At 37.4% G+C, this 14,011-nt stretch overlaps 1 protein-coding gene across 1 annotated transcript in view; it reads left to right on the top strand.

The window, feature by feature from the left end:
- The window catches only part of HSPA14 (heat shock protein family A (Hsp70) member 14), a 38,159-nt gene that overhangs the window by 15,709 nt on the left and 8,439 nt on the right, over positions 1-14,011 (top strand). Inside the window, exon 10 of the mRNA XM_072825712.1 lies at positions 1,731-1,833. Within this exon, the coding sequence (XP_072681813.1) occupies positions 1,731-1,833 (103 nt within the window). The remainder of the gene's footprint in view (positions 1-1,730; positions 1,834-14,011) is intronic.

Below are 14,011 nucleotides of genomic sequence, written 5' to 3'. Positions count from 1 at the left end.
ATTCTTGCCCAAGGTTAGACAATAAATGTTGTAAATTAGCAGTGGACCAGGGGTTCAGACCCAGCAAGTTTCACTCCAGAGTTCATACTTTCTATCACATCTTACCAAAGATTCATACCTGTCTTGGTTTTGTTGGTTGTCATCCATTGTCAACATTTTAAATTTTGATATGGTTTATTTAGTAAACACAAGTTTAATGTGCATAAAATTGTTTAAAATTACCTATCTTTTACATAATCCAAAACATTGGTTACGAGTAATTGGCACCTTTACCCAGAGAATCCAAAGGGAGGACATTGCCCTCCCATTTTCCTTTGCTTATTATTGACAGTAATAATAGCCACTAGTGGTTCACTGTTTAAACCTCTCAGCAACCTAACAGGTGACTTGGAAGCAGTAAAAATTTCCAGAATTACAGTATTATTTTTAGGATTCTCCTGAATGTATTTAGTTAAATTCACTCTTCATCTGGCCCTTGTACTTTAGCTTCCTCACTTCCCTAGGCTTTCCTGCAAATCTAGATCTGTGTGCCCAATACAATAGCCACTAGCAACCTGTGGCTATTTAAATTATAATTAATTAGAAATAAGTAACATAAAAAATTTAATTCAAGCACTCAATAGTTTCATGTGGCTAATGGCTCACAGAAAATTCTATTAGCACTGCACTAGTTCTTTTTTTTTCTTTTTTAAAGATTGTATTTATTTATGGAGACAGAGAGAGAGAGAGAGGCAGAGACACAGGCAGAGGGAGAAGCAGGCTCCACACAGGGAACTCAACATGGGACTCGATCCTGGATCTCCAGGATCACAACTCGGGCTGCAGACGGCACCAAACTGCTGTGCCACTGGGGCTGCCCTGCACTAATTCTTTTAAGAGAGATTTCAAACTACAACCCAGAAGATTGAAAGGTGTTAAATTAAACTGAAATCTCTTTGTAGGCAAAGTGTTGTATATTTTTTCTATTTCTAGGATTCCTAACTTAGTGCTGACTTTGTCCAAGTACTCAGTATATGCTTGCTAATTATGGCTTAGTTACTAGGAATGAAATAGAATTTGTAATTTTTCATCAAGGAAATTTTGCCTTTATCACAAAAATTTCAACTTATGTACAGCATAAGCATAGTCTCAGGTTACAAAGAAAAAATAATGAGAAATAGTTTTTTAAACTTTTAACATAAAAATAGCAAAAGCTTCCAAATGATGATTTGGTTTGCATCTGTGGCTTTCTTAGGAATGCCATACACTGAACATTTACTTGTAGGTTTTTTTAAAGCAGCCATAGGTAAGAATCTTGTCAATTTGACATTGAATGTCTTCATACATTTGTAGGTGAATAATTTCGATGTCTCCCCCCCAACACACACACCATGGTATTACACTGTTGGATGTTAAATATCTTGTTCTGGTCATAAACCTTTTTTTTTTTTTTAAGGTTTTATTTAGTTATTCATGAGAGAGAGAGGCAGAGACACAGGCAGAAGGAGAACCAGGCTCCACGCAGAGAGCCCGATGCAGGCCTCGATCCCGGGACTCCAGGATCAGTCCCTGGGCTGAAGGCAGGCACTACAGTGCTGAGTCACCCAAGGATCTCCTCATAAACCTATTTTTAAGAAAATCATCACATTTGGTTTTGGCTTTACTCATCATAAGAAAAATTGTCATGTTTAATTGTATTAAGCCTTTTCTCTGTGTCTTTTCCTATGTGTGGTGTGTGTGTGTGTGTGCAGAGCAAGATTTGAACTTCTCTGTTCTCCACTTTTTAATAAATGTATAGAAGCAATCAGAGGACTCTTAGAACAAAGTGGATTTACAGCCGATGATATCAATAAGGTAATACTTTTATATTTTTCTTATTTATTTTTGGAGTAGTATCAGACTTAAAATTTAGGGAATAGCCCCTTGGTACTGAAATAATATTTTTATTAATTTAAATATTTTCTGAGCTTGTGTTAATGAATAAGGAAAATTGAATTTTTTATTACTGGCTCCAATGATATGTATTTATGAATTTCCTAGCAAAAAAAGAATAATTCCTTTCCAGTATATCTTTTAATATGTAAGCAAAAGCTGATGGATATTTGCATGTTTACTATGTGCAAAACGCTCTAAGTATTTTACATGGATTAACTCCTTGAATACTTACCAGCTTTACAAGGCAGGTGCTTTTATTTATCCCCATTGTATGAGTGAACACCCCAAGGTACAGAAAAATGAATAATTTCCTGGCAATCCTGTGGTTAGCGGTAGAGCCAGGATTTAACTCCCTGTAGTTCCTGAGTCTGTATTTTTTGGTTTTTTAGTTTTTTAAAAGATTTTATTTATTTATTCATGAGATACACACAGAGAGCGGCAGAGACATAGGCAGAGGGAGAAGCGGGTTCCATGCAGGAAGCCTGATGCGGAACTCGATCCCGGGACTCCAGGATCATGGCCTGAGCCAAAGGCAGATGCTCCACCACTGGGCCACCCAGGCATCCCCTGTGTCTGTTCTTAACCAGTACAACTGTACCGCTTCTCTCTGCTTGCTTGAAAATATTTTGGTACTTTCAAAGATATTCAAATTGTTAGTGTTTTCTTTTTTCACCCCAAGATTATTTCTGCTCCTTTAAAGTGTATATAAGTTTTTTTTTCATTTTCAGTATTAAAATAGTAAGTATTCATAAAAAAAATTCTAGAAGTACCAAAAGGCAACTACCACTGTTGTATTTTGGAACATTTCTAACTAATCCAATCTTTATGTACAATTTGGATTTTATTTTTTTAATATATTATGACCAGTTCCTTTCCCCATATTACTGTATAAGTTCATAAACACATTTTTAATTTAAATTCAATTAGCCAACACATAGTGTACATCATTAGTTTCGGATGTAGAGTTCAGTAATTCATTAGTTGCGTATAACACTCAGTGCTCATCACATCACATGCTCCTTAATGCCCATCACCCAGTTACCCCATCACCCACCTCCCTTCCAACAACCCTCAGTTCATTTCCTATAGTTAAGAGTCTCTCATGCATAAACACAATTTTAAATAGATTCGTACCATTCTAGGAAAGGAAAGATATAATAGATTATTCCATTCTATTGTGTTCTATTGTGGACACTAGGTTGGGTCTCCCTGTCTTCTAAGCAGTGATGCCCATCTTTGAACATCAGCTTTTACCATAATTGGGGTGGATTCCCATTGTAAAATTACTGAGTTGAGCATAAATAGCATAAGACTATTTTTACCTTCAATTAATTTCTAAGAGTTGCACTAATTAATACTCATGTCAGCAATACCTAAAGATGTGCATTTTACCTTGCCAACTCTGAGTCTTTTTTTTTTTTTTTTTAAGATTTTATTTATTTATTCATGAGAGACCAAAGAGAGAGAGACAGACACAGGCAGAGGGAGAAGCAGGCTTCATGCAGGGAGCCCAATGTGGGACTTGATCCCAGGACTCCAGGATCACGCCCTGAGCCAAAAGCAGATGCTCAACTGCTGAGCCACCCAGGTGTCCCTGAGTCTTATTATTTAAAGATAAATTTTCCATTGAATTGTTGAAAAAAGATAGGTCTTCTTATTTTATTGACATTTAGAGGACTCTTAAATGTTTAATTTTATATTTCCTTCTGTGTACTTCATATTTTTTACCTACTTAATGATTTAAATCTTAGGGTTTTAAAAAATGTATTTGCACAAATGCTTTACATATCAAAATATTAACTAATTTACTGCAGTCTTCTTTTGAACCATGTACTTTACTGCTTAATTTTGGCCAACTGAAGGAAAGTGGATATTTGACATATAAAAGTTTCATTTATTTTATTTTTATTTTGTCAAATACTTTACATATTTATTCATGAGAGAGAGAGAGAGGCAGAGACATAGGCAGGGGGAGAAGTGGGCCCCCTGTGGAACTCGATCCCAGGACCCCGGGATCATGGCCTGAGCCAGACACTTAACCATTGAACCATCCAGGCACCCTCATTTATTTATTTAAATCTGTTGGTCTCGTTTTTTCAGGTGCTTCCAGGTTTATAAATTCCATCTCTGTTCAGATGTATGACAAACATTTAATATTGTTTTCCTTTAATTTGTCTATAGTTTGAAAGTTTTTATATTGTAACTATTGTGGTATACATTGTATAGTGCAGATTGGATTTTTTTTGTTGTTGTTCTTTGGGTGGTTTTCTTTGCAATTTAGTTCAAGAAGGTTTTGTTTTGTTTTGTTTTGTTTTGTTTTGTTTTGTTTTGTTTTGTTTTGAACACTTATAATATGCCAGACATTGTGCTAGTGCTTGGGGCCTTGGGCTGGATCATGGAGAATAAGACATGGTATATTGATAGCAAGGCAGCAATGGAAATGAGTAGGTTTGGAGACAGACCCGCCTGAACTGGAAGTTTCATGGTTCTAATAGTTCCGGAGTGGGCTTAATTTCCAAATCACTTAATTTCCTGAGCTTTCTCTCTTCTTATGAGGGGGTGATAATACTTACAAGTGATTAGTATTATAACTTATTCTACAGGGTTGTTACAAGAGAGTTAAGAAAAATATCATGTGTAATATATTGTAAGTAAGTAATTAATGTAAGTTCTCTTCATTCATTCATACAGCTCTGACATTTAAATATCACAAATGGTATAGTTCTCAATTGCTGGAATTCAGGTCGAATATATTCTTAGGATTAAGAGTGTTGTTAAAGATCACTCCCAGATATTTCTAAAATAAAGACTTTTAAGAACTTAAAAACAGAGTTTTCTTTTTAGTTTGTTGACCTTCTTACAGTAACAAGCCCCAAATCTCAGTGGTTTTCTACAGTAAACAATTTTTTCTCACTTCTCATGTGAGCTGCTGAAGGTGGCTATAGGTCTGTTGCTATGGCTCTCTTCTGTGTGCTTCCCATTCTGTGACCCGGGCTAAAGGGGGCAGCTGGCTCTCTGGGACATACATTTTTCATGGCACAAGGGAAGGAAGGATAGAGTTTGCAAAAAGATGCATGGCTTTAAAAAAACTTCTACTTAGATACAGTATGCTTCACCTGCGGTCGGCCAAAACTAGACACAGGGCTGGGCCTGACAATGGGGCAGGGGAATCTGCTCCGCCTGCAGAGAGGCAGAGTTGGGGCAGTGGTAATGGGTGGGGATATGTAATCCTCTTAGTGGGAAGGAGGAGGGAATAATTGGACTTCTACTTGCCCTAAAACATTTAATCCACAGAACAGCAACATGAGGTAGGCACCGTGATCTCCATTTTCAGGTGAGAAAACCAAGAGGTTTCCAAACAGGTGAAGCACATAAGTGGTGGAGGTGGGACTGGAGCCCAGGCAGTCTGCCTCCATAATCGAAGATCTTTCTTCACTCATGGCTATGCCCATTGCCTTTCTCATCTTAGGGTCAGAAAGTCTCATCTTAGCAGGATTTGTTTTTTTTTTGTTTTTTTGTTTTTTTTTTCAGAAGAAATCCTCTGATCTCTTGCTTGAGAAGGACATGTCTGGTTTCTGGCCTGCTGAAAACAGGAGCCTCAGGGTTCCTGTTCCTTAATCTGCACACTTCGCATGTTCTGCCTGTTTTCAGCACCATGCCCACTCCTGCCCCATGCTGTATGCTTGTACCCACATCCCATACCTTGTCCAAACCTCCATCCCTGCATGTGGGAGAAGGTGCTCTCGGCCCCCTGTCTGAATTAGGGGAGGGCTTTGGAGAGTCCAGTCACTCTGTGTGTATCCTCTCTGCCAGTCATCCTGCTTTCACATCTGTGCTTCACCCTCCCTTCCTGTGGTGCTTGGTGCTTCCAAGACCTAAGCCACACTGGGATTCTGTGCACGTGAAACCACCTTGTCGTCTCCTTGGTCCCCTTAAACTTAATCTACTTTAAGACAAATCCCTCTGTTTTCCAGCTTCCAGAATTTGTTGAAATTTCAAACTCAAGATCTTATTCCCATTTGTTTTAGCATTGTGCACTTATATCTTAAATTTATTTACTGTCAGTTTAATGGGCTTTTTGGAAGAACACATAAATAAATTGATGTGATTTTAATCCCTCCATTTTAATCTAGCTCCCATACTCTACAGCTGCAACTTTAGCTGCATGGTATTTGATTGGTATTATGGTATTGACATACCACAATTTATAAAACCAATTCTTTGTTTTGGTTGGATAGGTGATTTTGGTTTTATAAACAGCAGTCTTGTGGCTTTGTGAACATCCTTAATTTCCTTAGGATAAAATCTAGGAGTAAATCCCAAATTTTAAAGCTTTTAGTATTTACCACCAAATTGCTCACCTGAAAGCAATTTACTTTCCAAGCAGTTGTAAACCTTCATTATTAACATAGCAATTTTTAAAAATTCTCTTTATTCATACTTCTTTTTCTAGAGGACATTAGAATTATTTTTTCAACTTCCTACATAAAATCCCATTGTAATTTTGTTAGTTTCATTAAGACTGTGAGAGTCACTTGTGCTCTCTCTCCCGTTTGCTTTGTGTATGTCTCTCTCCAATGAATTAATTAATTAAATCTTTAAAAAAATGAAAAATTTGGGATGGTGTAGTAACTTTACAGTATTTCGTTTTCCTAACTATGAAGTTGATATGTCTCTGTTTAGATCTTTAATACTTTAAGTTTTGTGTTTTCTTAGCATTTGCATTAAATTAATGCAATTTAATAGCAGTTTTAGTGGAGTGCTATATGTGCTGTCAGATTTCTGGTTATTGTGAATGAGTTGTCATTTATACTTTTGTTTTCTAATTTGTTTTCACTGATAAGTGGAATATTTACTGGATTTTGCTTATTTGTATCTTACATTTTGCCATTCTTTTTTTTAAAGATTTTATTTATATGAGAGAGAACAAGCCAGAGCAGGGTGAGGGGCAGAGAGAGAAGGAAAACCAGACTCCCAATGTGGGGCTCCATCCCAGGACTCTGGGATCATGACCTGAGCCAAAGGCAGACACTTAACTGTCTGAACCACTCAGGCACCCCTATATTTTGCCAATTCATGAACCCTTGGTATTAAGTTTTCTAGAAATTCCTAGGCATGCATTTAAATTAATTTACTGATTAATCCACAACTAATTATTGAGCACACCTATTCTGTGCAAGCAGGTTCTAGGCACTTTGGATATAGCACTAAGTGTAATGAAGTCTTTGCCTTCATAGAACTTCTAGTAGGAATATTCAGATAATGTATAAAACATATAAGGAAAATAATGCCCAGTTATGATAACTGTTAGGAAGAAAAATAAAGCAAGATAAGGGCATAGCTAGTGACAAAGGGTGATTTTTCATTTAAGAGTTCCATATAAGGAGTGGCTTTTGATCAGAGACCTGAATGAAGTGGAGGAACTAGCTATGTGCATATCTGCCAGTTCCTAGGCCTTGGGAACAGTGACGTGAGAGGAGCTTGCTGTGTTTAAAGAGGAGCAGTGAGGGTAGTAGGTGTAGCTGAGTGGACCAGGGAGAGATGGTAGTAAGGGAGCTAAGGACCAGATCAGAACAGCATGGATGTCTCTAGCTGTAGGAACAGGAGTACAGTGTGGTTAGACATGTGAGTCTGGGTTTTAGGAGAGTTTTGAGCTGGAGATCTACATTCATCACATTCATCAGTGCCTGTGTGCCACTTAGAGCCATAACTGGATGAAATAGAGCCACAACAACGATGAGACCTCAGGATGGGGACCAAGGCTCTGGACATTTACAAGCCAAAAGGGGAAATAGCACAGAGGATTTAGGACTAGCCGGTGAGGAAACACGAGAACCAAGAGACAAGTAACACTGTCTGGGTTAGGGAAGGAAAGGTCACTTGTCCTGTGCTATTGGAAGTCCAATAGGTGAAGCTCGAGAATTGACCACTGGGCTTGACAATGTGCAAGTGCCTGGTAATAGCAGTTTTAGTGGAGTTATAAAGAGAAACATGTTACTGGAGTGAGTTAAATAAAGAATAGATGGTAGGATCATGGATACCACGAGTAAAGAGAACTCTCTTGAGAAGTTTTTCTATAAGGGCAGCAGGAAAATGCCATGGTAGTTGAGGTGGGCTGTGAGTTCTGGAAGAGGGTTATACATTAGTGGTGATATTTTCTCAAATATGTATCTCTCGCTTTTTTATATATACTTGGTTGCCTTGGTCAGAACTTCCTTCTTTTATTCTCTTTTTTAGGAGAATATTATTATTAGTCTTTTAACAAAAAATGTGATTACTGGTACTTGGGTTGAAATAGATTCTCATATTAAGCATTTCTTTTTTCCTATTTTTAAAGGGGTTTTATTATGAAATAGGTGGTGAGTCTTCACAAATATATTTTCTGGATACCTGCAAGGCAATCTTATGGTTTTCTTTATATTTGTCTTAGAGTTAGATGATAATATATTGATAATTTCCTAATGTGGAACTGTATTCCTGAGATAGACCTCATGTGGTTATGAAGAAATGTTCTTTTATATGTTGCTTAATTTTCTGTGATTATTTATTTATTATTTTCACCTTATTTTATGTGGGTTAGCAGGAAGGAACAGATGGTGTATTTCAGGTTTCCCTACCTTAACCATATTGTCTGAACAAAGTAACCCCTTTTAACATCAGATACTTAAAAGAGGAATGGTCCTGCTTTTTTATGTCATTGGTCTAAGAAGTGCCTTAGCTACTGGCCTCCAACTCATACTCTCATCCCTGCATGATGAGTTTTCCATGGTTTCTCCTGAACTATTGCTTCTCAGTAAGGCCCCAGGGTTTCTATTTAGGGACAGTGAGAGGCATATGGGTGAGTCTCAAGCATTGTTCAAATAAGAAGCATATTGTAAGCTGGAGGCACAGCTTGGTCCTTCTCTCATCCTTCTCTCATCTTTTCCTGCCCTTACTTCCCTTCTTCTATCTACACAATATGACCTGCTCCTTCCTTTTATTTTTTTTTTTATTTTTTATTTTTTTTTTTCTGCTCCTTCCTTTTAATGGTCTACCATGTCCAAGTTGTAACTTTATAAGCAGAGGAAATTAAGTTTTCTCTCTCTCTCTTTAAAAACAACAACAAAACATCCTGAGACATGTTCAAAGAAATAAGGGCATTAACCCTTTTTGGCTCAATTGCTTGAACTTTGACAAAATACCACAATATATCTGATTCATTTACTCAGAATAATACCTTCTAAACCAAAACTTCCAGTACTTTACTTTATTCCAGATAATATAATCATACACAGTGTTCTTCAGGAAAGAGGCTAATATTACCTTCCTTTTCTTCATAGCCTTAAGCACTGTGTGGGAGAGGTTACACGCTCTAGGAGTTGTAGGGGCCAGTCATGAACATGAGTAAAGTTGTCAGGTATAGAAAAACACAACTGCCAGAAAATATCAATCTGAACTCAGTATAAAAATACAAATATCCTATAGTAGAGGTAACATTTTAAATTCCACCTTGAAAAAAAAAATAGATCGACAAATAGAAATATTTAATAATTAATGTTCTTTTACCTAATTTCTCTAGATTTGGAACCTGACACCCTTTTGCTTCTGTTCCACAATGTCAGTGTCAGATCTTACATTTTTGTTATGTTTGGCATAAAATTCAGCCTTAAATCCTTTAACTAGAAGTAATATTTCATTTTTTTCATTTTTATCATAAGAAATACCTGTTCACAAAATAGATTTCTTTCGGGATACCTGGGTGGCTCAGTCCATTAAGTGTCTGACTTGGGCTCAGATCATGACCTCAAGGTCCTGGGAGTAAGGCCTGCGTTGCCTCCATGCTCATCAGGGAGGCTGTTTATCTCTGTCCATCTCTCTTTGCCCCACCCCCCACTTGTGCGTGCGCTCTCTCTCTAAATCTTAAAATAATAGGTTTCTCTAAACAAGGACAGAATGTTTGTACACTGGTTTTTTAAAATATATATTTAACATAACTAAAGATACATGTAGGATTCTAAAATGAATCTTTAACCACATAATGTGGGAATATGATTTTAGGTTGTCACTTTCATATCTGTAAGCTAAGTTCAACATAAGAAAGTATGCAGATCCCTTGCCAAGTAGGTTTCCACAGTATTCATTTCATTTCTCTAGGAGTGAGGAAATCATATCTTTTACAGGGACAGAAGTATTGGTAGTTCTTATGCAAAATGTAATGTCAGTCAGAAAGATAACGTTTGGTCCCTCATACCTGATGCACCAGGGCTAAGATTTTCCCCACAGATATGAAAAAAAGATCGATTTCTTTCTGCACATAAACTATATGAATATCTTTAAGTACTCCACCACAGTTAAGCTGTGTAGCAGCCAGGTAGGACAGCGGGTTGAATGTACCATACCATTCTTCAAAAAAGAAATATATTCCCCACCATTTTTCTTCAAACACACAACAATCCTCTTGGTCTCTCTTTTCCTACTGGATTAAGAGATGGGTTTAAAGAGTTTGAGGAGTTTCACATTAAACTCTTTATTGTCATAGTGCTCGCTTTGGCAGCACATATATACTAAACTCTTTATTGTCACAGACACAAGAGCAAAAATGTGATTATAAATGGCAAGTGACCACTAAGCTGGTGTGAGGGCCACAGGAGGTAGTGGTTGGCCTGCTACATAAGACAGAGCTGTCCTAGTCCAAAAGTTCCTGGCCACCTACTGATTACTGCCTTTCAGGGATGCAGGCTAGTGCTACTAAAGCCTTTGACTTTCTGAGAGACTCTGAAATAGGGATTTTAAATAAATTTTACTGTTTATTTTGAATTGGTTTTATATTTGCACAATTCAAAGTGCAGAGGCTTCCCCCCGTCTCCCCAACCACTCAGTCTCTTTCCCTCCCTGGAGGTAACTAATATTACTGATTTTTTGTGAGCCCTTCTGGAGATATTTTTACAAGTAGTGTTTTGATTTTTTTCTTTTTTTTTTTTAAATCTGCTTAAATATTAGTAACTAATTCAGAACTTTTAAAAATACTCTGTAAAGAGGTAAAACATCTTGTATGATAAAAGGTGCAAGTTGCTACATTGCACCCTCCATTTCAGAGAGTTTTGTTTTATTGGTATTTGTTTTTATGGTTTTGTTCTTGGGTTATCAGATGCTCATAAGATGAATTTTATATCTTTTCATCTTCTGAAGTATTCCATGGATATTCTCTGTTCCTCACACATTCCAAAGAAACTTTCATCATTTCTCTTTACTTCTTTAATTTTGAATTGAAGAATTTTGTAGACCTATTTCAGGATGATTTCTTAAATTTTTAACATTTGACTTTGTATAATCATAATTTTTAATTTTTGTGTATCTTTTGATACCAAGATTTTAAAGTACAGAGAAATTTTTGAAATCTGGACAATTTCTCTATTTTTTCCTTGAGTTTTTCTGTTTTTTGCTTTCCTAGATTTGACATATTTATTTTTTCTCCAACTCCTGCCACTACTACCCCAAAAAAAACTTTAGGTCATGTTTTTTTCTTTTCTAGGTTGGTTTATGTCTGATTTTCTCTTTATTTCTTTCAGTCTTTCCATACACTTTCATTATTCTTACACTGCAATTTATTCCTTCCGTTGTTTTTTCCCCTAATAAAAAATTTAACTACAATCTCACTTCTTTTTTTTTTAAAGTAATAGAACATTTTTATTATTTTTTTTTATTTTTTAAGATTTTATTTATTTATTCAGAGAGAGAGAGAGAGAGAGGCAGAGACACAGGCAGAGGGAGAAGCAGGCTCCATGTAGAGAGCCTGACGTGGGACTCGATCCCGGGACTCCAGGATCATGCCCTGGGCTGCAGGCGGTGCTAAACCGCTGCGCCACCGGGGCTGCCCTACAATCTCACTTCTTTTTTTTTTTTTTTAATTTTTATTTATTTATGATAGTCACAGAGAGAGAGAGAGGCAGAGACACAGGCAGAGGGAGAAGCAGGCTCCATGCACCGGAAGCCCGATGTGGGACTCGATCCCGGGTCTCCAGGATCGCACCCTGGGCCAAAGGCAGGCGCCAAACCGCTGCGCCACCCAGGGATCCCCACAATCTCACTTCTTAATAATTTTGGTTTTATTCCACAAGTTTTGACAGATTTTATTTTCTTTATTTTTAGGATAATCTGACTTTTTAAAAAATTTTTGTTGTTTAGATTCATGTTTGTTTTTTTTTTTAAGATTTTATTTATTCATGAGAGACACACAGAGAGAGAGAGGAGAGAGAGGCAGAGACACAGGTAGAGGGAAAAGCAAGCTCCATGCAGGGAGCCTAATGTGGGACTTGATCCTGGGACTCTGGGATCACGCCCTGAGCCGAAGGCAAACAGACGCTCAACTGCTGAGCCACCCAGGCATCCCAAGATTCATGTTTTTAATACCCAAGTAATTAAGATGGTTTGATTTTTTTAATAGCTTTGATTTTTTAACAGTCTTATTTGAAAAGCCTTTAGTAAGAGAAGTTATTTATGTTCAAAATATGTATATTCTATTAAAATTTAAGTGTCAGGAACACCAAGGTGACTCAGTGGTTGAGCGTTTGCATTTGGCTCAGGTCATGATCCCAGGGTCCTGGGATCAGGTCCCACATCGGGCTCTCCACAGGGAGCCTGCTTCTCCGTCTGCCTATGTCTCTGCCTTTCTCAGTCTCTCATGAATAAATAAGTAAAATCTTTAAAAAATAAAATTTAAGTCGCAAAAGAAATCTCATGCTACAAACTAGATGTTTAAACAAGTTATTTAAATTAGAATTTGCTGGTTACTGTCAGCATTAATGGTAACACATTCTTAATATTTTTTACTTTTTCAATGAAAATTCCAAAAGCTAAGATTTTCTAGTTTGTTTTTTTTTGCATAGCATCACTTATTTGCTTCTCTTTTTTTTTTTTTTTTTTAAGATTATTTATTTACTTATTCATGAGAGACAGAGAGAGAAAGAGGCAGAGACACAGGCAGAGGGAGAAGCAGGCTCCATGCAGGGACGTGGGACTGGATCCCGGGATTCCAGGATCACGCCCTGGGCCGAAGGCAGGCACCAAACCGCCGAGTCACCCGAATATCCCCAAATTGATTCCTTTTTTTTTTTTTCTTCAAGATTTTATTTATTTATTTATTGATGAAAAACAGAGAGGGCGGGGCAGGGACACAGGCAGAGGGAGAAGCAGGCTCCACACAGGGAGCCCGACGCAGGAGCCCGAATTGCTTCTTTTTTTTTTTTTTTAATTTTTTTATTTATTTATGATAGTCACAGAGAGAGAGAGAGAGAGGCAGAGACACAGGCAGAGGGAGAAGCAGGCTCCATGCACCGGAAGCCCGACATGGGATTCAATCCTGGGACTCCAGGATCGCGCCCTGGGCCAAAGGCAGGCGCTAAACCGCTGCGCCACCCAGGGATCCACCCGAATTGCTTCTTAATAAAGCTTTTTGATGATGAATATGAGAAATTCAAAAGAGCATACATATTCTACATTTTTATTCTCATGGTATTTGCCTGTGATCATAAAATTTTAGAGAAGACTTATTTTTCTTGCCTCCAAAACAGACTTTTTAAGGAAGTCTTAGGGAACTTTGCTCAACTACAAGGCTTTTCTTTTTTTCTTTGTTTCACTCAACTGATACTCCTCATGCCCTCCCCTGAAGATCAGTATGGTATTACTCCTCATTTCACACCTAATGTTAAAGAGGCCTAGTTTTCATCAGTTGATCCTTTCCTCTGACACATTGAGCTTTGAGAACATCCATGAAAAGACTCCAAAATAAGTAATTATTATTTTTTTAATAATAAATTTATTTTTTATTGGTGTTCAATTTACCAACATACAGAATAACACCCAGTGCTCATCCCCGTCAAGTGCCCCCCTCAGTGCCCGTCACCCATTCACCCCCACCCCCCGCCTTCCTCCCCTTCCATCACACCTAGTTCGTTTCCCAGAGTTAGGAGTCTTTATGTTCTGTCTCCCTTTCTGATATTTCCCACACATTTCTTCTCCCTCCCCTTAAATTCCCTTTCACTATTATTTATATTCCCCAAATGAATGAGAACATACACTGTTTGTCCTTCTCTGATTGACTTACTTCACTCAGCATAAT

The sequence above is a fragment of the Canis lupus genome, chromosome 5 (genome assembly GCF_048164855.1).
Source record: "Canis lupus baileyi chromosome 5, mCanLup2.hap1, whole genome shotgun sequence".
Lineage (NCBI taxonomy): Eukaryota > Metazoa > Chordata > Mammalia > Carnivora > Canidae > Canis > Canis lupus.
This window is presented reverse-complemented; position numbering and strand designations above follow the sequence as displayed.